Below are 27706 nucleotides of genomic sequence, written 5' to 3' on the forward strand. Positions count from 1 at the left end.
ACCATCAGAATCAAGATAAAGCACACGCATAATTGTAATTTATACTCTTAATAGTTTGACTAATTTTGATTATATCCTTTAAAGTTTCAAAATATGGATCCGTACTCATAACACTACATATCATTTGGATTTAAGCTCTTCTATTAATGTGTCGCGATGAGTTGTCTTTTAGGTGTCAATTATCTCAAATTGACATAGTTTTATGGATTCAAGTTTTAAAACTTTAACCCTCTCAGACAAATTTTTTTTTAAAACTTTAGGGAAAAAAAATCAAAATTACCTCAAACTTTTAAGAGTTTGCCATTGCAATTTACTACTAACATGGGTTTGATTGGGTTCCTTGATTGAAAATTTTACCAACCAAAATCTAACCCAATCAAAGTTTCGAAACCTCATCAACCCACAAAAAGTCGAATCGAATTGAGGCATTGGGTTAGATTGGGTTCGTCAGGTAAGCGGGCTGAATGCATACGCATAGACCATAGTTGGTGTAATCAAGTTTCCAACACACATTGGGCCGAATATTAAGGCTAGAGCCAGAATCCATTCTAGAATGCAACACAAGTAAATATCCAACATTCCATACCCTTGTATTGTATGTTTCCGAGTACGCCCGAAGAACCCAAAGCCCATTATTTTTGTTGATCGATTTCAATCTTTCGAAGAGCAACAGAAATGGAGAAAGCGCTGAGAGTCTATGGTGAGGTCCTGAGGCTAGTGAGGCGGTTGCCAAAGGACACAAGGCCTTACTACGCCAAGTACGCCCGTGAAAACTTCGTCAACTACAGAGAGGTCGACGCCAAAGACTCCAATGCCCTTGACGAGCTCTTCCACCGCGCTTACAACCACTCCATCTGGGTCCTCAACAAGGTCTTAACTCTATGTCTCTGTCTCTCATTCAAAATATCGAACTTTTTATTATTATTTATATTTTAAATTATGTAAATGTGGGAACTTTTGAGGACCCATTTTGGGTTTCTTGTTAATGCAGTATTCGGTGGATAAATCGGTGGCGGATAAGCTGAAGGAGATCTGTTTTCCTTAGCATGTGTTAATACGCCCGCCATGTGCTTGTTTTTATTCCTCAAAGGACAAAGGATAGTGAGTAGTGACACTTACTCTCTTTTTTTGGTTGCAAATTGCAGTGTCTACAACTTTTCTGAGAAGGGGTAGTGTTTTCATTGCATAATGTTTTAACTTTTAAACGTATGTGTTTGAAAGAAATTGAGAATATTCGGACGATGTAATGTGTCTGTATTCGTGTAATAAGAGGACGTTGTATTTGTATGTTTAGTTGCTTTTCTAGAATGCCCATAACTCGTGCGTTTGATTGCATAATATATCCAATGCTGCAATAAGGGTTTTGATTGTGTATAATATCGAATTTTTTTCTAGTAATGTTGGCTATGATTCTGGGATATTGAGTTGGCAATAGATGGAGGAATTTCAATGCTGCAGTACAGATATTCAGACTACACCTTAAATAACCTGTTTTACGGTGGAAAAAAACTCATTATGCATTGGACATATACAAGTACCGTCTTTTTCTTTGTCTCACATAAGAATGGACCCTATAAGTACGAAACTACTGCAATGTAACTTGTTAGGGTGCTTAGATATATCGGATACGCTATATACCACTTTTGTTAGGTGGAGGTTGCCATTGATGGGCTTTTTTTTTTTTTTTTTTTTTGCTAAATCCATTGATGGAGTTGTTCATCGAGTGTTTGAGTTCTTGCATCTATCCAATTCTCGATTGTTTTAAACTTTTGTAAATAGGTGCTGGCTGTAGTTAGCAAGACTTTTGTACATAGGTGTTGGCTTTAGTTAGTCTCTGGCTTACGCTGGTCTATCACCTGATTACCTCAGCGAGTGTTATACTGGTTCCAAATTGAAGGAATCTGAGAATTGAAGTAAGAAGATTAGAGCATTCACAACACACTCCATATAGTTTAGTCTAAAAATCTTACTATTATTACAGTCAAATACAACAGCCTCAATACTCACTATGCAAAGACCCAACTGAGGCACCCAGCCACTGTCGTCGATTTTGCCTTTTGGTTTCCTTTATAGACCGTGGGATTGCATCCTGCTAGTCTAGTGAAACCAAACTTTATGCAGCTAAAAAAAGTTTCATTGTGAGATCACCAGCGGGACTCTCTGTTCCTTTGTTGACATCAAAATCATTTTTTGTATGGTTACATTTGTGATCTGTTGTTTCTGGTAAATTTTTTATTACCCTTGCCTAAAGTTTGTTCTAACGTTGGCCATTCATCTATTATAGTTTTTTAGCATGATTCACAATGTTCTATAATGGATAACTATAATGTGAACTGTGTATTTTCTATGATTTGGTTATGAACCAAACCCAACCACCATCTCCCATCACCCATGGTGACCAGATCTGAGTCACCTTCAATTGCCTCTGTACCCACCAGATCTTAACGACCCAGATCAGAGCCTACCAGATTTTGACCCAGATGGACAATTCGGAGCTTAGTATGATCTCAGAGAAGCAACTGTGGCAATCTCATCAACTCCAAGAACCGAATGTGTATGTGTTTGAGAGAGAGAGAGAGAGAGAGAGAGAGAGAGAGAGAGAGAGAGAGAGAGAGAGAGGACATTTGAGAAAGCATTAAAAATAATTTAATTTGGTTTGTTGACGAACAATATCCTCAATCTATATATCATATCATATTATATATAATAAAAGTTGGGCTTAGACGCCGTAATTGCGCCACGTGGCTTCACCAAATTGCAAAAATTTTAATAAATTTTTAGATTTTAAGAATAGATATATACATATTTTTTGGATAAATATGATAAATCAAATAATGAAAGAAAGTAGTATTGAATTTACAACTATAACAGTTGTGTCTATCTAAAATTTTATCAACAAAGCCTAAAATCAATAGAATAGAATTATCTAAGGATAGAATTTTTTTTTTTTTTTTTTTTTTTTAAAGGAACATCTAAGGATAGAATTTAAATAAAAAAGAGAGATAAAACTACCTAAAAAAAAAAAAAAAGAGGTACATCCACTTAGAAATTGAAAATTCCACTATTGGAAAAAGAGCTTCCATTGTATATTGAAAGCATATATACAAATTTGCATAAAAGAGGTCTAATACATCCACTTAGAAATTGAAACTCCCACAATTGGAAAAAGAGCTTCCGTTGTGAGCTTCCGTTGTATATTGAAATCATACATACAAATTTGCATACGTTTCTTAAAAAAAAAAAAAAAAAAAACTTGCATTTTTTTTTTCCTACGTTTTTTTTTTTTTTTTTTTTGGTGGATAAATTTACATCTTATGTCATCTTTTTCCTAATAATTAAGTTTTAAAAAAAAAAAAGTATTTGAGTTTCACCTAAACTACTTCTTTTTGTTCATATCATCTTCTTTACAACCTAAAATTCTCACTATATATACATACAGTTTTTTGGTGTTTCATTATTTCTACTACGTACTTTACAATTATTTGCTATATTCTTCATTTCTTCTCTCTACCCTACCTACAACCTTGCAGGTAACTTTTTTTTGTTCTTTCATCAAATTGAATAGATTTTGTGTATTTGTTGCCTTTATATTATATATTATATGATTTTTACCAACAAGTTTTATAGATAAGCTGAAATTCTATGTTTGATCACACCTTTTAGTGTTTTTTTTAGAAGTTAATATAGCAAGCAATATATTTGTATTTTTTAATTTCTTATTACATGATTATTTGTTGTTGACATCAATATTTTATAATGGATTTAATTTGTTATGGTTTTGTTTGGTGCTTTGTTCCATGTAATCTATATTCTTTAATTAAAAGCAAAATTGCAATCAAACATGAAATTGGATATGAGAGAATCCATCTGTCCAAATTTCTATGTAAGTCTATCTTTACTTAACTCCGTTTTTTATTTTTTAAGTTCAAAATTTTGGATATTTTTTCAATTATTGAATTTGTGGGGCCCAATAATTTGTGGCCCTGGCCCATTTATTCATTAGAGCCCAAGGCCCAAGCCGAGGAAGGTTATGGCTCAGGATCAGGTAATACAAGTACAAGATAGTCTTGGGACACAGCCGAGGATGATTCAGTCCTCGGCATATCCGAGGTCTCATTGGAAGGAAGGGCAAAAACGGTATAGGAACAGTTTGGAAAAAATCTAAAATATCTAGGTCGAAAGAGAAGGATACACTAGAAAGCATAACGACCAGGGAAAGCTGCCCTTACTGTCATTCAATACTCTGCGCCTGACAGAGCCATACTCTCCAGCTTTTACAACCACCCCCAAACACTCTGGATATGGGCTGATGGGACAAGTATCAGTCTTGGAAAAGTCGATCATACACGTGGACGAAGGATAAGGAACACATGCTAGTATAAAAGGAAAAGTAAGCAATCCAGAGCAGGGGCTGGGAAAAATGGCCAAAAACCAGAGCCTCCCAACCCGCCTCTAGGAGAAAGACTCCCAGGGCGAACACGATTTAAATTATGTATGAACACCACGAAAAACCCGCCGTCTGGTGACTAAGGCCTAGCCTTTCAAACCCACGCTCTATAAATCATATTGTTTGGGCCTTTTTACGTGCGAACCCAACCCTGTTACGGGTCGTTACAAATCGCGTCCTTACAGAATTCATTATTTTTTCATGTGTAATATTAATATCTGTGTTTTTTTTTTTTATGATAAAAAAATAATATATGTGTTCTTAAAGGCTAAAACACAATAAAATTACAAACATTCTTTAAGTTAGGGTGTTATATTTATTTATTAGTAAGTTAGAATGTTATATTAAGTTAGAGTATTATATTTTTATTTATTATTAATTTAGAATGTTACATGTGGATATGTATGCTGGTTTAGAATTGATATAACTTATAACCATTTGAATGAAAATCAACACTAAAACAAATGATTTAAATATCAAAATAAGAAATAAAAATTAAATTTCTTTTAAGTGTACAAGTACAATTTATTTTTTAATCTTAAATTTTGAATTAATTATTTTTTCATTTTATTTGTTATTAAATTTAATTATATTATCAAAATATTTTTTATTAAGCCGTGCATCGCACGGGCATAATATTAGTATATATATATATATATATAGGCAAAACTGAGAGAAAATTCAATTATATTTTGAATTGATATTTAATTAGAGTCTAATTTTGCGCCACGTGTCGTATCTAATCTAAGTTTTTAAAATTTTGTACCAAGTTAGCTAATTCAGTGTAAAAATTAGAATTTAATTAGAGTTTAATTTTGCGTTATGTGTCTCATCAAATTTAAGTTTTTAAATTTTTGTACCCAGTTTTTTTTTTGTGCCAAGTGAGTTAATTCAATGTAGAAAACAAAGAGTTCAATATAAATAAATCATAAAAAAACCTAATCATATTTATAACCAACACATAGAGAAAATTGAACTAAATTCAAAATTAAATGTTTGCTTTTGGTAGCTTTCCATACAAATTAAATTGTTTAGATTTTTGTTGTTATTTTCTCTTTGAACTAATGAACATATTTTTTTTATACTATTTCTATTTAGATATTTTGTATACCAGGATCTTGAACGTAATAAATTGTAATTGAGCTGAACGATCCTATGCACCTATCCCTATTCAATTTAGAATATATTATTTGACCAATTTATTCTTTATTTTGTATTGTATTTAATAAAATATCATTGACAATGATTGTGAATTAATATTGTATATGTAGTATTTAATAGTGATTTTAAAAATTATAAACATAATAGTAGAGTAATGAGAAACTTGGTGTAATTAATATAATGAAAATTGCAAAAAAAAACTATTTTAATACCTCTAAATGTCCTGGTCAAACTAATATCTTATATGTTTTATAATTTAACCTAACATCAATAGCAGCACTACAATTCATCATTTTCGTATGTAAGCACGGGTTACATACTAGTACTCAATAAAGTATTGAGAGTGATGCACACTCATTTTAGTAGTTATAATTTTTTTAAAGACGATATTTTCACTATGCTGATGCTAATCCTTACTTTGTCATTGGACAAAAAATAAAAAGAGACCTATCTATTTAAATCATGCTATTTTCTAAATAAATAAATAAATAATCATGCTATTTTGTTTACTTATAAGTTATTGCCAAAAATTCAAAAATCCTGCAGAGTTCCATAATTTGAATGCCAATGTTAGCAGACATTTATATTGGCAAAAATATGCTATAACGTTTGTTCTATTTTAATTCGTCACCTTATATTACACATGGAGTGTAGGAAAAAAACAAAACCAAAAAGTTCTGCCTCCTCCCCTCCACCAGCCAGCTTTTATAGCCCAACGAACAATACAAGTCTAATATAGAGGTCCAAATGTACCAAGTTTCCTATGTTACTAGCAATTTAAATTGCTAGTAAGAGAAGGAATTTGGTCCATTTGGACATCCATATGAAAATAATTGTGTGTGTATAGAAATTTAGAGTGTGTGTGAAACAGGGAGTGAGAGTGGATTTATTAATTATTATTTGAATCTGAGAGTGGGTCTTTGGTGCAAGAAAAGGAATACGAAGAAAGTGACAATTTTGCAAGGATTTTTTAGTAGTAGTTTGTGAACTTGTTCAACTAGATGATGACGTTAACTAAATGCTAAGACCAATTGAAAATTCATGGCCGTTTCATCTTTTGATCAAACAAGAAACAACCCCACCATCTATTATAATGTAGAGCAGTACTTTTAACGTTACTTAGAAACAAGAAACAACCCCACTATCTTTTGTTGGATTTTTTTTTTCAAAAATACACCAATTTTCAAACAATTTCGTTTGTTAGCATTGTTTTCAAACTATTTAGAAAACTAACATCTTGAGTCTATGAGATTCGAGTTCATTGTAGCAACTCGAGTATCAAAAACTCGATTTCTATGAAAATTCATGTGGAACTCGAGTCTCTACGACTCAAGTTCCATAGAGCTGAAGGAAGGAGTGTAAAAACTAGAGAGTGAAAGGAGTGAACAAAGAGTGAAGAAGTGAAGAAGAATGAGTGAACAGAGAGTGAAGAACAGAGTGAAGAAGAAGAAGAAAGAAGAAGGATCTAACCGAAGAAGAAGAAGAATCTGACTGATATACTTGAGCAAACTTGATCTTCCTCTACGACCATGCGTTGCTGGGTTTTTCTTTGCTCTTCTTCTTTGTATCCAAGTGCATTGTTGGGTTTTTTTCTTTGCTTGCTGGGTTTTTCTCTGCTATTCTCTCTCTGTTCTTGCTAGGTTTTTTTCTTTGTGCTTGCTAGGTTTCTTTGCTCCTCTCTCAGTATGGAACTCAAGTCTCTAAGACTCGATTTGCTACAGTAAACTTGACTCTGTAGGATTCGAGATATTAGTTTCCTAAATAGTTTGGAACATTGTTAACTAACAAAATTGTTTGAAAATTCGTGTTATTTTGAAAAAAAAAAAAAAACCATCTTTTGTTCCATTTTTTGTATTCATAGTTTGAGCTTTGGATTAGAGTTGAGTCTCATAATAAACTAAAATTGCACTAATATGAGATTTAAATTAGCGATCGTGTCAAGGGTTCTTTGAGCATGTGAACTATAAGGCATTCATCCGTGCATCTAAAGGTTTTTTTTTTTCCCCTATTTTAGCATAAGAACCCACTTTAAAAAAAATAAAAAATAAAAAATTTACATAGGCACTTTACAAAAACACCTATATCAATTTATCTATTATTGCTCTTTTATTTAAATAATATTTTTCCTCACTTTTTTTTTATTATTTCACACCTACCCCCACCTAACACTCTTTCACCTTTTTTTTTTTCTCTCTTAACGTGCCTCTCTTTCTTCTTCTTCTTCTTCTTTTGTAATTTGGGTTTGATTATAGATGATGATTTTGGGTTTGCAATTTGGGTTTGATTTTGGGCAAAAAAAGCAAAGATTTTGGGCGGAGAAAATGGTGATTTTGGGCAAATTTGCAGTTGTTGCTTCTTCTTTGGCATCTTCTTCCTTCTTTCTTCTTCTTCTCTTTTGATTATTTATATGATTTTGTATACGGGTTTGATGAATTTGGATCTAAATTTAGAACGAGTTTAATGATCTGTATAGATTTGTATAGCATGTTGCTGGATTGAAGAGAAGGTAAAGGAGGAAAAGGGTAGAGGAAGAGAAAGCATCAGACGGGAGAGAAAATAAAATAAAATAATCATTTAGAAAGCTACAGTAACTATGTATATTTGCACGGTTATTGTAGCAGTATTGGATATAAACAGTAATATAAATTGACTGATGTGGCTAGATTTTGAGCAAAAATGTGTAAAATTGTGCATTTTTTCTATTTTACACCCACTGGGGCAAAATTGCAAATGCTCACTTTTCCAAATTTCGCACTAAATTACAGTAAAATTAATGGGATCTTCTCAAAAAAAAAAAATTCGAGTTTCAACCTATAGTGTCCGCTCTTGAAAATTGATCTTTATCATCAAACTGACACCAAATGGTTTTTGGAGTAAGCGTGAATTAAATCTTAGATATCTTATTTGACTATAAAAGATTTTACTAATTGAGTTAACTTGGACTCACGTAATTTTCTCAATTATTACATAAGAGAGATTCCTTGGGCTTATCTGCTGTATTAAAAGCATTAAAAATGTATTCCTAAAATTTAAAAAAAAAAAAAAAAAAAAAAAAAAGAGAAGGATGAGACGTTCTTCAACCCTCACTTGGATATTTTCCGGAGCACATGCATGCATAATGGGCAAGGGGCTTGGCTGATTTATTAACAGATCTGGATTAGTTTCCTAAAAAATATAAAAATCGAGTTGGGTTATATATTATATATAGATTACATTAATAAACAAAATTTCAGCTTCTGGTAGTATAGCTGGATGATTTGCGAGGAGAATTTGCATTCCCACCAAAAAAAAAAAAAAAAAAAAGCACAAACTAAAGTATTATTCAAGTGCATTAGAAATTAGAAAATGTTGAGTAGTCGTTTAAGAAATGAAAATTTACCAAACCTTTCTCCCTAGTTATCTATTACCAATCAGTAAGTAAACATGAAATATATATATATATATATATATATTTTTTTTTTTTTTATGAGAAGACTGCAAAAACTTTTATTAAGAACTAGCCTTATCACACACGCTCTACGCGTGCGATGAAACTCATTTTTTTTTTTTTTTTTGGTTTATTATCATAATTTTTCATTCATCATAATTTGAGGTATACACATTTAATATTATACATTTGGGTTTAGTGTCATAATTTTTCATTCATAACCAAATTTTCTATAACACCTTTCATATAGTTCAAGTATCACAAAAGATCAAAGAGTAAATAAATTTTGTTCAAAGTACCAATTTTGACAGAAAAATGTCTTACCTTTGAGAAGCATTCAGCATATGAAACAGTGAGTATGAAAGAAGATAGTGTCAATTAGAAATAGGGTGAAATAATGAAGAAGAAACTGAAAGAATATTATGGATTTGAAGTTTATAGAATCTAATGTTTTTAGAATTTTTCCTTATGCATTCCACAATCTTGAAAAGGGGAAGAGAGCAACAAAAAAAAGGAGAATTTTTTTTTTTTTTTTTTCATGGAAGTTTTTTTATTTGTTTTTTGGGGAACTGAGGGTATTATTTTTTTTTTGGCTTTGTCCGTGGGTAGTTTTAGTTTTAGTTATAATTGTTTTTCAAAGAACGTGGGGTAGTGGGAAGTTCTGGCCCTTCTTGGAGCTGTGAAGTGGGAAGTTTTTTTTATTTTTTATTTTATTATTATTTTTTTTTTTAATGAATGTTGGTTAGATTTACAATTTAACCTCATTTTATATCTTAAGAATAAAGATAAGTTAATTAAATTAGGGGTATTTTTGAAAGTAAAAAAAATATTATAACTAATTTTCTGAATCCTTTTAATATATAGAGATGAAAAGCTACGAGTACATCGTGGTTAAGAGCTTGTCCAATGAAACAAGGATTTCTCTTCAACCTATACAGAGAAATTAGCAATGCCTAGAGCATGAAATATTTTATTTGGTAACAAAATATATTTTATTGTCAATAGGAACAAAACAATCATAGAGTTTTCTTTTATGTGTAATGTGAAAAGCAATTTAATAGTTACTAAACTTATCACACGTACTTCGTGTGTGATGCAAGGATGTCAATACCGTACCGGAGGTCGTACCGGTTTGGCCACTGGTACGATATATTTCGGATACCGGTCAATACCGATGTACCGTTTCGGGTTTATCGCTATTTTTTATATTTATAAATAAATAAATAAATATATATATATATATGTATGTATGTATGTGTCTGTGTATATATATATATATTATAATAAATATAAAAGTTTACCATAAAATATTTCCTCAATTCAGAACTAATTATTCATGGTTTTAGACTTTAGTATCAATTAAAAGGGAAAAAAAATAAAAAAATAAAATAGAAAGCTTAAAAGTTACCATTGCATACTAAGAAAACAAATAATACTAATAAGTTAATGCAAATAAGTTACCATTCTGTCCTAACAAAAATTCAAAAATTACAAAACTTAAAAAAAAAAAAAAAAAAAAAAACTTTTTTCTGTACCGGCCGGTATTTTTTCTGGTACGAAACAGGACGGTCGAGCGTACCGGATTGTTGGCCGATACAGTATATTCTGGCCGTACCGGCCGGTACGGTACGGAATCGATAACCTTGGTGTGATGAGGCTTTTCTCTAGCAAAAATAAAATAAAAACTTGTAATTTGAAAATTAATAGGAGAGTGACCCTATTTTTTAGGCAATATTTTAGTGGGAATTAGAGTTGTATTTTTACCAAATTATCACTTAGTTTTGTCTCTACTTAAACATAGTTGGAGTATTTCAAATGCTTGAATATAGAGTGTTCCTATTTTGTAGGTAATTTTTTAGTACAAGTTAGACATGTATTTTTACCTGATTATCCTTTAGTTTTATCTCAACTTAACCCTGGGATTGTTGGGGATATTTTGTAACAAAAAAAAAATGTCTAGTCCAAACAGTGGCAGCTACAAGATTATTTTTTAGAGGGGTTAATAGTGTTGGAACTAGAAATTTGTTGTGGGAGTAAAAAATAAATTGATTTTTTTTTTTTTTTTTGTATATACAACTTTCATATTATATACAATAATCTAAAATAGTATTCTAAATATTATATACAATATAGTCTAAAAAAATTATAAATAGTTTAAAGATTGGTAAGACAACTACCATTAAATGCATAAATAAATATAATTAACTAACTAATAATATATTTTTGTCAAATTAATAATAATTTATTATATTTAATATCAATTATATAAAAATATATGATAAAAAAGAATAGTAAAACACCTGGAAGTAGAATTGGGAGTAAACATAAAACTAAGAAAAAATAATAATTGATATAAGTTTTTACTTTTGAAGTGTATTTATTTATTTTCTAGAGAGAATGTTTATTTATTTATTTATTTTTAATGAATGAGAAATTTTAAGAGTAATGCTATTAACACAACACTTTCATAGCAAAATTTAGGTGGTAAGTTATTAAAGGTATGTAAAAAAATGATGTAAGTTGTGGGTCTAGATAAAAATCAGTTACAACTTGCCACTTAACCTTTATTGTAAATTTATTGTGAAAAATATTGTAAAAATAGTATTAAGATGATCATATTCAAGATCATTTCAGCAAGGTTTAAACAAAATTTAAAGTTAGGGAGTTCAAAATTTTATTTTTGGAGGTAAAAAAAAAAGTTTTATATATACTAAAATTAAAAATTGGCCAGGGTGGGTTGGCTATAGTGCCGCCCTTGAGTCTAAAAAAGTCTCTTAAATATTAGTGTAGATAATATAAGTGGAATAATTTTCTTTCCAAATTTGGAAAATTAAAAATTAGGCTTCCCTTCATTTTCAAATTCTCTTCTCTCCCTGTAAATGTAATTATCGATTTTTTTAAAAAAATTTAATTTTTTAAAAAGGGTCCCCTAAAATATTTTCCCTCCTCCTTTAAAAAAAAACAAAAAAACACAAGGTTATTTAAATACCACAATCCCCTTTCCACTCTTCACAAATACACAGTTGAGCAAAATTATTGATTACTGTGGGAGCAATAGTATCTCATTTCACAAAGATGATGTGTTTTATCATGACGTTTTATATTGGGAGCACAAGGCATTAAGGTTAGCCACGTTCAAATTCCTTTCTCTGCATTCATCCCTGTAAATGTAAAATACAAATCTGCTTATACGCATTTCTTTAGAAAACAATTTGGCTAAATTCCGTGTTTCTGTTGCAAAGAGAAATTCAAAGGAAATACCCACTAATTTCAAGTCACTATATAACACATTGAAAATGACTTTTCATCTTCCTTTATAATGGACCCATGTGCAGACTTGTAGCACCCTTCATTTGAAACAGTTAAAATGTTAACAAACCCTTTTTTTTTTCATGAATTGGAAACTATAAGATCATGAGGACTCAACTGAGACTTCTTGGGAAACAAATTAATATGAAAATCACAAGATTAAGGTGCATGATATAGGCAACTAGAAACATTAGCAAGCTTTGGAATACCCATATTTTGTATGTTCAAAACTTCGTTGTTATGTCAAGACGTTTATAGCTCAACCAGTATCTCCTGGTGTTTCTAACAAAGATATCTAGGATTTAAATCCTCCCTCCCTCCCTTAAGTATCGAATAATCAACAAAAGAAAAAAGAAAAAAAATAAATAAATAAATAAATAAAGAGAGCTTTTTATTTTTTTTATAGGTATTTAGTGGAGGAAGGGGAGGCAGGTTCCGACTTCCGAATCCTTGATTTTGGGAACCACAAAGGACACCAATAATTCTGGAAAATCACTTGAACCCCAACTTTGTCGTTATCTTGGGAGAAAAAGAAAAAATGTTTAATCTCTCCCTGAGCTATTTGTGGTTTATATGTCTGTTGAAATTAATAATCAACGTGGTCATTGGTTTGTGAGCCACTTAGCATTTCCAGCCTCCCATAAACAAGGGATATATGGTGAAGATGTAGCTCTAATCCTGTGTGGGTATGTGATTTGTAATTACCTATCAAAACAAAGTGAGATATATAACTAATCAGTGTCATAGGCTAATTCTCTGACGAGAGAGCTTTAGCAGAGATATAGTTTATTTTATGAACAATGTGATGGTTGAATTATGTTTATGAAGCAAGGGATGGGGAACCTACCATAAGTTTGTTTTGTGCTTTGCTGGTTACTTATTTATTGTGATTTATTGCTAGGAATGAGTAATGCAAAACGCTTTGTATGGGCCTTTATTCAATCCAATGTGTGTTTGGCTAGCTTATTTGCTTTCACACAAAAAGTAACTTTAAGCAAATAAGTTGACTTATTATGAAAAGATAACTTATTTGCTTAAATTCACATTTTGTCTTACATTTAAGCAAATAAACTTAGCCAAATATTATGTATGCTTTTCTTTTTTTCTTGTTCTTGAGTCATCCTACAGCTTTTAGACCTTGATCCTCTTTGAAAATAGGCTATGAAGTAATGTTACTCATCTTTTATTCATAAAATGCAAAGAAAGAATGAAAAAAGTGCTGCAATGTTGGTAGTGTCAATAAACTCTTAGTCTGGGCCCTTCTTCATATCAGAATTTTGTCTTCACAACAATTTTACTAGTATTCTTTTCTTGTCCTTGAGTCATTCAGCTACTTATCAAACTAATTGTGTACTTTTTTAAACCTTGATCCCAAAGGTAAAAGGGAAAAAATGGACAAAAAAGTATTGTTGAACATCTATTCTTCTTGAAATTCTGGGGGGAAAAAAAACTAACAGTACTTGTTACTAAAAACTTGTTTGCCTGAGTCCATGTAAGACAATGGTTTGATTGCAGACCTGGTTTGAAGATGATTGTTGGATCTCTGCATCATAAATGCTCTGAAGCCAAGGATGGGCAGCTGGTTCTCCATTTGTTGCTACATTCTGTTGGTACCTAAATTGTTAGAGGCTTTTACTCAATAATAATAATAATAATAATAATGTTAGAGGCTGCCCTGTGTGCAAACTCTTTTATTTTTCCATCTCATGAGTTTATCTGGAGGAAAATGTAATTGTCACAGTTTTCTCTATTGTTTGTTTAGGTGAATCTTTTTCTTCGACGAATGTTATTATTCTTATGTCTATGTTGTTGGGGTATTCCACTCCTAAAGATTTAACTTTTTTAAGGCTTGTATTATATATATATTTACTAGATTATGCGTGCAGGTTCTGTGTTTTAACTGCTTACCATCATTATAATGATCTAAGCTACATTACTTTTTAGTACTTTAAGCTCTTTTCACATGATTTTTTACTTGAATTGTGGCTCAGATTGATGCACAACCTTTTAGATTAATATGCATGGAAGGCTACAGAAAGTTGTTTGAATTGTCCTGTCCCAGGCTAGTCCCCAGGAAATCAAGATCATCTGTCACAAATTGTTTCTAGGAAAGCAAATTTCTTAGTGAAATATGGAAAATGATGCATTGGGCTCTCATGATATGTAGTTCAGTATAATTTTCTTTTTATTCTTAGAACAATACATCTGCTGAATGTGAAATATTGGAGTTTGGCTATAATATGTTTTTTTTTCTTTACAAAAACATCATTACTTCTTTGAGTTAGCGTTTTTTGTGACCCTTTAAGAAGATTGGATTCTAATGTAGCTAGAATTGTTCCTAGCAGTCTAGACTTGCATTCTCTTAAGCACAGTGTCTAATAGTTTTGTTACATATCCACATAGTGAACACCCACATATTTTGAAACACATGAAAAGAATCAAGACATATACTTCAATTCAAGAACCTAAGATTTATGTCTTAGCTATTTACAACAGAACCTAAAATCAGAGAACTTATCATGAAATTACTAATAGAATTGAAGGATGAAGTGGTAAAAAAACTGAATTATTCTGGTATCCTATTTTGTAATTAACTATGCTTAAGAATTAGTCATAACTGCTAGCAGGAAATGCAATGCTTCAAATAAGCAAATTCTTTGGACAAAGCATCAATACCAATACAATCCCTTCATTGGCCTTGCTTCAGCAACTCAGTATTGGCAGAGGTATGTTTCTTAGTATTCCTTTATATATGTTACTTTTTTTTTTTTTTTTTTCCAATTATGCTAACGAAAACTTGTGGATGGTCAAAGCTATTGATAATAGTGGTATTCTTAACCTTCTTGTATGTCAAAGGTAAAACCTCCTCTAAATTTTAGGGTTGATGAAATGGTCACCAGATATAAGCCTTGTCAATGGGATTTGTCAACATGACAATGGCAAAAAGAAGCTTTGCATGGACATGTAGGTAGTCATGAGAATTAGTTTGGAGGAACCCCATTGACAAGACTTATAATTGGAGGATCCAAATTTAATCTACTTTTTTAAAGGAATATATTTAATTCTTGACCCCTTAAATTTAATTACAAGTGCATTATGATCTCAAGGAGAATGGGAAGAAGAAATTCAAACTATTAACCACTGCTTCATGAGGAGTAGTCCCCAGTGTTGTTAAAGAAGTGTGCTTAAGAGCTCAAAGTTCAAAGCCCCAAGGTCTAAGCGCTTCATTTGGTCGAAGAAAAGTCAATTAATAAAGCATGCCTCAGGCACACTTTTCTAATGCTTTTTCAAGAAGCACGAAGGCATGATATTTATTTATTTATTTATTATTCTAAAAAAATATATGAATCACTAAATTAATTTCTCAAAAAAGGAAATGACACGGAGTCATGGACCATTGACTTGTTAGAAAAATACTATTCTTAAGGTGCTGTATTACACACACACACACACACACAAGTCTATATATCAAAATATATGAAGAATAATTTACTATTCTTGTGCTTTTTGGGCTTTGCCTTTTGGAATTTTTTGATTGAACCATATACTTCGTTTAATCATAGCTATCGTAGTTGGTTTTCATAAGCACAAGACCATTATATAAAATGTTACATATAAACTTTCTATAACTAGTTTATGTAAAATTTGAACTTACAAACTTTGTACAATTGTACTATCTAAATTAGCTCATAGGAAAATATATTACTATTTTGGTTTTTTTATTTTTTTTATATATTATTGCTATTAATATTTTTATTAGAGTTTATTTATATTATATTTGAAAAATGTGTGTTTTACTTCAATTAGGTGTGCTCTTGCACCTTTTTGTCTAAGATCCAAGAAGTCTATGCACTTGATTCTTTTACCAACACTGGTGGTCCCCAACACGTTATGCTACCTCTTGGGGTAAATGAAAATTTTCTTGCAGTGATATATGTTTGAAAAATTAACATTAGATACAAAATAACTTCTGACTCTAGCCACGTTTGGAAGGTTGCTGCGTAGCAATGTAGGATTACAAAGAAATCCATTATGAGTCTCTTTCAGCTGCTCTAGGTTGGCCTTCATCAAAATAAATTGGATATTGACTATGAGATGAAAATGGACAACTTTTGAATGTTTTTTTTTGCTGGCATACTACTGTACACACATCTTTAAAATCTTAAGACATATGTAGGTTTGTCATCTAAGAGCTATAAATGAACTCTCCTTAGACATTCTAGGGTCTATTTGGATATCGTTTATTTTGCTGAAATTGAAAAATTACTACTGAAAGTACTGTAAATAAAGGTAAAAATTAGTTGAAATAGTATAGTGAAGCCCATAAATAATGCCAAAAAATGTAATAGGGTCTATAAATAATATAAAAAGTAAGCTAAATAATGAAATAATTTTATTTTTTAATTCTAACCCAAACGCAGCCGAGATCCTTAATTTTGTCAGGTGCATTGCACCATGTGGGTCCAGCCCATTCTTTTGCTTAGCTTATTAAAAGGGCTTGTTGGACAAGCTGCTGAGAAGTCAGCAAATAAATTGAACTTGCTGAAGAAGCTTGCCAAAAAGGAAGAATAGAAGTCATCTGTTTCTTTTCTCTAATATCAAGTACAAAAGTCAAGGCAAGGAATTAATCTTTTTGCTCTGCTCTGCTCTTCAGGCAAGCAATTTCTGAATTTATTATGCCCATTTCTGCTTCATCATCTAAATTCATATTAGACATGATGTTCTTCAAGGTAATCATGAATCTGCTCTTTTCCTCACAGAGTTCATTCAACCTTTCTTTTGAAGCTCCGCAGAGTTGTCATTTGATCCTCTGTGTAAAGCATAAGGTAAAATAAGGTGAAGATTGGCTCTTTAAATTTGTCATATAAGATATAACCGTATGTGGATTTCCAGGTTTTGAATTCTGTTCCTTTTTAGTACTGGCACTTGAAACCGTATTATTATCCTTGTTGTTTTTGTTGTTCTTGGAGGTTCAAAAACCCATTGAATTGCAGATTTTTATCGGGCTTGGCATTGCTTTTGTAGGAAATAGGCATTGCATGGTATGTATATGTTGATGTATTTTTTTTCCCATAATTTCAAATATATATTGACATATGTTGACATATTTATTTTATTTTTAAATATATACAATGTACATAATAAACACACATGATAAAGGGAAATTGCTGACACAACCAAGCAAAAGAGGATGGCATCATAGTTCCTTTCCCAAAAGCTAATTCAGTATGTTTGAAGGTTTTCCCAGAATCTGGAATTTTGATGAGGAAGCCACTATCCTATTATAACTACAAAATAATTCAAAGGTTAAAAAGACTTAAAAAAAAAAAAAAAGGCCCTTCCAAATCTCTAGACAAGTAATCAGAGAATCTTTATCAAGCAGTTTTTGTTATGATTTTTGTATGCTTGGATGAATGCCTTGGGTAAAATGCAAGTGTATTTTGTCTTAGTTTTCCTACTTTTGAATTTCAGCCATAGATCAAAAAATAACAAAATAAAAATTTAAAGGTACATATACACACACTGACACACACACACTACCAGAGGGGTCCACGAGGCCAGAGTGGGCTCATTAGTATGGCTGTAAAGAAACTGAGCCAAGTCAAAATTAGAAATTCAGTCTTGTTAATTTTATTTTATTTTGAACAAAAGTCAAACTTGAGCTTGTCACCAAACAATATTACATGTTCAACCTTGATTCATTTTTTTGTCGAACAAGTTTAAGGTTGTTTATGAGTTACTTGATTAACTTTTTTTTTTTTTTTTCCATATATAGTAAAACAATGACTAAATTATTTTTTATTCCTTCACAAACTTATGAATTTTTACTACAAATGGACCATTTTTATAATCAAATAAACTACAAATAATACTTTGATGTCGTATGAATTTATTTACAAACTTATACAATCTAATTTCAAGTCGTATATTTTTACACAAACATACATATAAAAATATAATATTAGATATAATTAATTAATTAATTGTTTTTTTGAGGAAAAGATATAGTTAAATTGAGTCTCATGTTCATGAGCTTGTTCAAGAACACATTATTATGATTCAGATTGGCTTGTTTAATAGTCAAGTTTATACTTGGGCTTGACCTTGGGATTTTTGCTAAACAAATGAACATAAACTAGCCTTTTTCCAAGTGAAGCTCAAATTGTTTATAAATAGCTTTGTTTGTTTACCACCCTTCTCAAGTCAGGTTAGCCCTGGAATAGGATTAAAAAAAAAAAGTTCACTTTTAATCTCAATACTTGGATCACAAATTTTTTTAATCTTTTAACTTTTTAGCTTTTCTCTCTCACATTTAAGTGCTATTCCACAATGCAATAGCCCTTGTTATTGGCTATTGCACCAATTTAAAATTTTAAATCCAGTTAAGCCCCTATTAGAATTAAGTTAGGAGCTCTTTTGCTTTTGCCAAATATAAGGAGACTCTTTTCTATTGGCTGGCAATGCTATACCTATGAAACTCTGCAAATGCTTTTGTATACACATACTGCATAAATACAATAAATTGACTTAAAATTTCTTTTACCATGCCTCAATAAGCAAACCCAGTACTTGTTCTTTATTATGTAGGTTTACTCAAAACATGTCAAGAGTAAACCTATCATGAGGTTAAAGTGCCCATAATTTCATGCAAGGCATTGGGTCCATATTATTACAAATGTTTTCTTATATATATATATATATGTGTGTGTGTGTGTGTGTGCACGCGCTCTTGCATTTTTATTTTTATTTTTTTGATTCAATGGCCTGTGTTACTGCTTAAATTTCTTTCTTTCTTCAACTGTAACTCTTAGAAATGACTTGTGTGAATACATTCTTCTGGAATCTTTTCCTTATTTTCCCCCTCTCCTGTATACCTACCTAGTTGGCCACAAACTGGAGCTGTTTCTTAATTACTTTTATATGGGAAAATAGGTTGCATCAAAGTGTACCCTAGTTTGAGAAACCTTAATACAGAATTCTGTTAGTGCAAAAAGAGAACTAGTTATTTACTTATATGATATATATCGCAACCTTGGAAAATGACTTTTTTCAATCTTCATCCACAAGGTAGTTTACTGGTTGCATCTTAAGCAGTTTCTTTAAATATCAACTTGAGAGCAGTATGAATTCTAAACTGAAAATAATAGCAAATCTCCATAGGCATATTGAATGAATATCTTTCATCTTCTATTCAAGAAAATTCCATTCATGACATGATGAGGCAAACAGCTAGAAATCAAATTGAATATTCTCATAAACTTGATTTGAGAAACAAACGAAAGCTAAGTAATTAAAACATTCTTGTCATTAGGTTAAGGGCTGACATTGGCTGGTCTTTTAGGATACAGAAGCTCTTCAGCTTCCCAACTGCTTGCCTGAAACTGGGATGCACTTTACAAGCCAACCAATTGGCCATGACAAAGCTGCAAGTCCAATGCAAACACCCCATTGCCCCCAATCCAGTCTCTCAGTATTGGCAAACCTCTTCAGAAACTCCACCATCACCAGCTGAAGAACTATGGTGATCCCAACAATTGCCATAAATAGCTTGTTCGTAAGTATCCCTTTGAATATATTCTTCTTCTCCAGTTTCCTTGCGTTAAATTCATTGAATACTTGGCAGAGGACAAAAGTATTGAAAATGAGGGTGCTCTTAATGCTCTCCTTTACACCAAAAATGGATTTTCCCTTAAATTGTAAAACCAATAAGATGGTCACTTGATACACAGCCTGTGCTATGAGATTCCTCCACATGATTCTTGTTATAAGTGGCTCCGATCGACCAACAGGTGGCTTTGCCATAAGATCATTAGTGGGTTTCTCAGTAGCCAAGGCTAAAGCTCCCAATGTATCCATTATCAGATTCACCCATAATAGTTGGACTGCAGTCAAAGGGACCTTACCAGAAGAAACAGCTGCAACAAAGTTGATAACAAGGGCAGCAACATTCACTGTGAGCTGAAACTGAAGAAATTTTTGAATATTAGTGTATACACACCTTCCCCACCTCAATACTGTCACCACAGAGGTAAAATTGTCATCCAAGATGACTATATCTGAGCTCTCTTTTGCCACTTCAGTTCCTTGGATCCCCATTGAAAGCCCAATGTCTGCTTCCTTTAGTGCAGGTGCATCATTAGTTCCATCACCTGTGACTGCAACCACATGACCTTTATGCTTCAAGCATTGTACCATAAGAAGTTTGTCAAAAGGAGATGACCTGGCCATTACAAGGATTTTGTCAACTTTTTCCATTCTCTCTTCAGGTGAGTAATTTCTAAATTGCACCCCTTCAACTACAGCTTCATCATCCAAATCCTCATAAGGATTGAGAATCTTGCATTCAAGGGCAATAGCCCTTGCTGTATGCACATTGTCACCAGTGATCATTTTGATATTCACTCCAGCAGCCCTGCAAGACTCCACAGCTGCACTGACTCCTGGCCGACATGGATCCTTCAAGCCAAGTAACCCTAATAATGTCAGCCCATTTTCTTCAAGCTTCTCAAGTACTTGTCCACTTTCTTCTTCAGCTTCTTTGTAGGCAAATGCAATGCATCTTAGGCTTTTTTGTGCCATATTCTTAATAATAGTCTCAAGCTGCAACTTTTCTTCCTCATCCATTACTTTCAGCACCCCTTCTCTATCATAATACGTAGAACACATGGCTAATGTCATTTCAGCAGCTCCCTTCCAATGAGTATGAATGGTCTTCTCATTGTTCCTCTTCACCAAAACCCCACTTCTCTTTTTCTCTGAATTGAAGGCCTCTACCTGGATTATGTTATAATTCTGCTTTACTGCTACAACACTTGTATTTAAATTAAACACAGCCCAAGAAAGAATTGCTTTCTCAGTTGGACTACCAGAAATTTCAGGAACTGATGTAGAATGTGGTTTGTATACTGTACCAGTTGTGTTTAAGCTAACTGCTTGTTGTAGTAGTTTGAGAATATTACCTGCCAAACCCGCAAAAGTGTCATCTTTCACTGCTTCCTTTCCAAGCCAAAACTCTGTAACTTTCATTTCATTTAGTGTAAGAGTGCCTGTTTTATCTGTGCAGATTATTGTAGCCGAGCCCATTGTCTCGCAAGAAGATAGTTTTCTGACCATTGCATTATCAGCCATCATGCATTTCATTGAATAAGCCAGAGTTAGAGTAACAGCCAGAGGTAAGCCTTCTGGAATAGCCACCACAATGATAGTAACGGCAGCAGAGACAATACTCACTACTACATTCATCACATCATTAAACTTTGTCTTGCTGCCAATGAATTCCTTGTTTCCTTTGTCATCTCTAGTGTTCCCTGTGAAGTACCGAATCAACATAACAACAAGAACAAGTGCAGCCACCAACAGACCAATCTTCCCTATATAAGAAGTTAGCTTGTTGAGGCGTGCTTGCAATGGCGTCTCCTCATTCAAGTCACGATTTATAGAACTCATCATCTCACCCCATGCAGTGTTCATGCCCACAGAAGTGACGAGCATGAAACCATAGCCATCTGTGACCTTTGTGCCTGATAACATAAAGGGATTCCCTTGATTGATCTCAATGTGGTCACTTTCACCAGTCATGCTAGACTCATCCACCTTCAAAGAATGCCCTTCCAAGAATAACCCATCAGAGGGAACTTGATCACCAATCTTTAAGCACACAATATCACCCACAACAACATCAAATATCGATATAGGTTGGCGCCTCCCATCTCTCACAACTTCCACTCTTATATCACTACTCTTTGTTGAAAGCTTCTGAAATTGCTTTGATTGTTTAAAGTCACTCACTGCAGACACAGCAACCACCAAAAAGACAGCAAGAATAATACTCCCACCATCATACCACCCATCTTCCCAGCCATCTTGCTTGATCCCAAAGCCAAGAGAGAGCACAGCACATGCCAATAATATTAAAATAGTCGTATCTTTAAATGCATCAAACACAAATCTTAGAAACATTTTTGGTGGTGGTTTTTGGTATTTGTTGGCACCAAAAGCATTCTGCCTATGAATAAGATCAGCCTCACAGCCATTGATACCGTTTTTTACATCAGTTTCAAGAATTAAAGCAAGTTCTTTAACCCCTCCAAACTCACTCAAAGACTCAAAGTTTTTGTCCCTTACCGTATCGCGGAGCTTCTTTGGATCAACAGTAAGCAAAGAAACGGGTTTGTTGTCACGTGGGGAGTCCTCGTTGATACGCTGCACGTCAATGGCAACGTAGGAAAGGGTGCGCAAGAGAGAGCCATCCTTGTGAAAGATATGGCCGTGAAAGCCATCCTCCATCTCCGTTTATGGGTCTTGGAGACTGACCACAAGTCTTCTTGTCCTTCATCACCTATCTCGCTAGGCTTTCGAAACCTCAAAGTAGACATAACAATGAAACCTAATAGAGATTAGAGAGGGAGTTTGTTACTGTGTACTCGTAGTCCAAGAAGAACAAATAAGGTTTTTTTTTTTTTTTTTTTAATGAAAACACAAATAGAGCTTGGGATAATAAAAGGGTTTGAGAGAGAGAGAGAGAGCCAATGCTTAGAGCTTATGGTGAATTGTACTGTGTGTGACAATTTTCTTTGTTTATATATAGCGGTAAGCTAAGAAGTTTCACTGTAGCTTCTTAGTAATTTCTGTGGTAAATTTTGCTACGCGTCTAAGTAATTTTCTTGAAATTTACAAGATAGGATTACTCTGTATAACTCTTTGTAATATAAGCTCTTTAATAATTGAGATAGATTTTTTTTTTTCATTTTATAAATAATTATTTATTTTTTATATTTGTAGATAAGGTTTACACAGCATGTGTGACTCGTTGTTATTTTATTATAGGAAAATAAGGATGTATTCAATATTTTTACCATTTATGCTTTTGTAAAACATTACTGTATTTTGAAAATAGAATCTTAATTGATTGAATTTTTTTTTTTTTGTTTTTTGTTTTTTTGTTTTTTTAAATTTTCCGAGTAATTGTAGCATTCACGCCTTCCTTGCCTAGCATTAAAATATCTATGTATATTGAATGCTTTCTATTTATTAATAAGTTCAAATTTGAGTGAACTTTTTACTTTGGAAAATTGGTAACACACCCCTCCCCTTTTTTTTTTTTTTTTTTTTTTTTTTTTTTTTTTTTTTGGCGTTGGTTATATTGATTTGCCCTATTTTGTTGTTATTCTTGGTTTTCAAATTGGAACATTTCTTTCTTTCTTTCTTTTTTACTATTTTTTTTTATTATAATTCAATAGCTATAATACTAGGAATGAATGATTTAAACCTTGGTTTTGTTCGAAAAAGAGAACAAGCAATATCACTAATTTACAAAACTCTTAGCATTAAAAAATTTCTTCAAAGAAAGAAAATTTCTGAATATACCTTTGAAGACTTATGATTAATTCTGAATTGTTTGGACTTTTCATCAATTGAATTGTTCGGACTATGAATATAAATATGTTAAGCCTACCTTTACGTCTTTCTTTTCAACATGCCCTCTATTTTGGCATATATATTATGAATAAGGTTCTACCCCCACCCATTGCGAACCAAATCATGACCTAGATGGACTAGTCAGAGCTCAATACAATCTCAAAGAAGCAGCGGTGGCGACCTCAGCAACTTTGGGAATTGAATGTGTGTACACACATTAAAGTTTGTTGTAGTATGTGTTTGAGAGAGAGAGATTTAGATGAGAAAGCATTAACAATAATTAAATTTAGTTTTTTTTTTTTTTTTTTTGGAGATAGTAATTAAATTTAGTTTGTTGATGAATAGTATCTAAGAGATTCATATGAGAGAGCATTAACAATAATCAAAGTTTAGTTTGTTGATATATATATATATATATATATAATATAGAGAGAGAGAGAGAGAGGTATTGTTCACATGTTAACTTAGAACCGTAAAGTATTATCTTATTGAAACATTATTTTCACTAGATTGATGTTAATGCTTACTCTATCATTGGACAAAAAATAGAAAGTGACCAATCTATTTAAAATCACGCAATTTTGTTTAGTTATTAGTTAATTACTGTACTAAAGATGCAAAAATCCTGCAGGATCCATAATTTGAATGCCACGTTCCAACCCATACATTTATGTTGGCAAAAATATGCCATAACGTTTGTTGTATTTTAAAATTTTATTTATTCACCTTATAATTCCGGAAAATTACATATTGGAAGGAAAAAAAAAAAAAAAAAAATTGGCTGCCCCTCTCCCCCAGCCAGCTTTTTATAGCTTATCGAACAACACAAGTCCAACATAGATGTCCAAGCAGTTGTGGAGCTAGAGAATTTTCTACAAGGGGCCAAATCAAATGTATCATTGTATTCTAGTAGTTTCAATTCTCTATATAAATGTGTATAACTTTATTTTTAGAAAACAACAAAAATCTTTTGGTAAAGACTAAAGAGATTTACTTATATATTTTTACTAGGGTAAATTGCAAATTACACGTTTAAAGTTTGGGGATGATTGGATTTTATACCCTGAAATTTCAGAATTTAGATTTTATCTCCTGAAGTTTGGGGTGTTTGGATTTTACACCTTGATATTTCAAAACTTAGATTTTACCCCTTAAAGTTAAGGGTTGTTTGGATTTTACACCCCTAAATTCTGAAACTTAAGGGTGTGAAATCTAAACACTTCAAAATTTTAGGGAGTAAAATCCAAACACTCCAAAAATATAAGAGGTAAAATCCAAATTCTGAAACATTGGGGTGTAAAATCCAAACATCACCAAACTTCAAGGAGTAAAATTCAAATTCTGAAAATCTCAGGGTGTAAAATCCAATCACCCTAAACTTCAGGGGTGTAATTTGCAATTTAGCCTTTTTATTAACTTTTTTTTTTTAGAGAGTTTCAACCTATTGCGTCCGCTCCTGATAATAACTTTTTATCATCAGACCAAGACAACAATCAATTTTTGGTGGTGTAGGTGGGGATTGAATACCAAATCTCTTATACAACTATCAGAGAATTTACCAGTTGAGCTAACTAGAACCCACTCCTTTTTATTAACTTATACTTTAATGCTCATAAAATTAATGACATATATATATGACAAAAAAGTCAATATTAAAAGAAAAAAAAGAAGAGATAACAATAAATTAAAAAACATTTATACTTTTTTTTTTTTTTAATGAAAGGGGGCCATCACCTAAAATTTACTCAGTATTTTAAAATTTTAACATTAAATCGAGGGGGGAGGGGGCATTTTTGGAAAATCCAGGGTACCTTTTATTTATTGTATTAGTATAACAACACCATGTTAGCATATATAAATATTTGGATAAATACTATTACACACACTCTTTCACACAAATTTATACACATGCGCAAATGCACTGAAAGATCGTGACTTGAAGTCATGATTTTAACGTGTAAGTTTGTATGAAAGTGTGTGTAATAAACATGACTTTATGTATTAAACAATAGAAAACATAAAATGAGATCAAACCAAATTGGTGTACTAAATGGAAGAAAGAAAGAGAAGGGAAAAAAGGGCTGGCTTAAACAAATTACAAAGCTAGCATGAAATGGTGAGTTTTTGCCTCACCAAATTGATCAAACCAAAGACACTGTACGTAAATAGAGATCCTCGCCCTTTTTATATAAGTAATAGATTTTGTGAACTTGTTCAACTAGATGATGGCATGATGCTAAGTAAATGGCAATAACTAAATGTTAATGCTAATTATTGTTTCACATGCTAAGGTCTCGTTTGGTACACCCACTCAAATACATGTTTTTAGTTTCTAAACAATATTATACGTATTTTTACATACTTTTTCAACCACACGTATTTTCACATATGTTTTCAGTTTTTAAGTACATGTACCAAACACCCTATAAGTCACATATTGTTGTACCTGTACATACTCCAACTAAAATTGTGTTTTTAAAACAAGATTTCACTCTCCAAACAGTACAAAAATTTGGAGAGTCTGTTAGAGATGCTCTTAAGTTGTTTTTGCAACCTTACTCCTTTTTAAGTCCATACACATGTTTACACGTGTATTAATATTATATCAAATTCTTTGAAAACATTTTGTCAAGTAAACAATAGCACCATCAAAATCAAGATAAAGCACACACGCATAATTGTAATTTATACTCTTAATAGTTTGACTAATTTTGATTTTATTCTTTAAAGTTTCAAAATATGGATCCCCACTCATAACACTACATATCACTTGGATTTAAGCTCTTCTATTAATGTGTCGCGATGAGCTGTCTATTAGGTATCATATATCTCAAATTGACATAGTTTTATGGATTCAAGTTTTAAAATTTTAACCCTCTCAAACAAAATTTTTTTAAAAACTTTAATGGACAAAAACAAAAAAAAAAATCAAAATTACCTCAAACTTTTAAGAGTTTGCCATTGCAATTTACTACTAACATGGGTTTGATTGGGTTCCTTGGTTGAAAATTTTACCAACCAAAATCTAACCCAATCAAAGTTTCAGAACCTCATCAACCCACAAAAAGTCGAATTGAATTGAGGCATTGGGTTAGATTGGGCTCGTCAGGTAAGCGGGCTGAATGCATACGCATAGACCATAGTTGGTGTAATCAAGTTTCCAACGCACATTGGGCCGAATATTAAGGCCAGAGCCAGAATCCATTCTAGACTGCAACGCAAGTAAATATCCAAGAACCCAAAGCCCATTATTTTTGTTGATCGATTTCCATCTTTCGAAGAGCAACAGAAATGGAGAAAGCGCTGAGAGTCTATGGTGAGGTATTGAGGCTAGTGAGGCGGTTGCCAAAGGACACAAGGCCTTACTACGCCAAGTACGCTCGTGAAAACTTCGTCAACTACAGAGAGGTCGACGCCAAAGATTCCAATGCCCTTGACGAGCTCTTCCACCGCGCTTACAACCACTCCATCTGGGTCCTCAACAAGGTCTTAACTCTGTCTCTGTCATTCAAAATATCAAACCTTTTTTTTTTTTTTTTTAATTTTAAATTATGTAAATATGGGAACTTTTGAGGACCCATTTTGGGTTTCTTGTTAATGCAGTATTCGGTGGATAAATCGGTGGCGGATAAGCTGAAGGAGATCTGTTTTCCTTAGTATGTGTTAATACGCCCGCCATGTGCTTGTTTTTATTCCTCGAAGGACAAAGGATAGTGAGTAGTGACACTTTTTTTTTTGGTTGCAAATTGCAGTGTCTACAACTTTTCTGAGAATGGGTGTGTTTGAAACAAATGGAGAATACTCAGACGATGTAACGTGTCTGTATTCGTGTAATAAGAGGACGTTGTATTTGTATGTTGGTTGCTTTTCTAGAATGCCCATAATTCGTGTGTTTGATTGCATAATATATCCAATGCTGCAATAAGGATTTTGATTGTGTATAA

The 27706-nt window shown here is 32.3% G+C and overlaps 2 protein-coding genes across 4 annotated transcripts; one reads left to right on the forward strand and one right to left on the reverse strand.

Moving 5' to 3' along the window:
- Window positions 1–289: 289 nt before the first annotated feature.
- On the forward strand, window positions 290–27706 carry LOC126706344 (LYR motif-containing protein At3g19508). 3 transcript variants are annotated; one of them, XM_050405764.1, is made up of 4 exons: window positions 290–792; window positions 27171–27248; window positions 27366–27418; window positions 27515–27706. In XM_050405764.1, exons 1-4 carry the CDS (start codon window positions 676–678, stop codon window positions 27546–27548), a joined length of 282 nt encoding a protein of 93 aa, XP_050261721.1. In that variant the 5' UTR covers window positions 290–675; the 3' UTR covers window positions 27549–27706. The 3 variants fall into 3 exon arrangements, with proteins under 3 accessions (XP_050261721.1, XP_050261722.1, XP_050261720.1); XM_050405763.1 differs by lacking the exon at window positions 290–792 and having other exon boundaries at window positions 26810–27248; XM_050405765.1 differs by lacking the exons at window positions 27171–27248; window positions 27366–27418; window positions 27515–27706 and adding an exon at window positions 992–1377 and having other exon boundaries at window positions 479–870.
- On the reverse strand, window positions 19576–22762 carry LOC126706343 (putative calcium-transporting ATPase 13, plasma membrane-type). Its single transcript, XM_050405762.1, has one exon. The coding sequence runs from the start codon at window positions 22629–22631 to the stop codon at window positions 19701–19703; it is 2931 nt and encodes a 976-aa protein (XP_050261719.1). The 5' UTR covers window positions 22632–22762; the 3' UTR covers window positions 19576–19700.

The sequence above is a fragment of the Quercus robur genome, chromosome 11 (genome assembly GCF_932294415.1).
Source record: "Quercus robur chromosome 11, dhQueRobu3.1, whole genome shotgun sequence".
NCBI lineage: Eukaryota > Viridiplantae > Streptophyta > Magnoliopsida > Fagales > Fagaceae > Quercus > Quercus robur.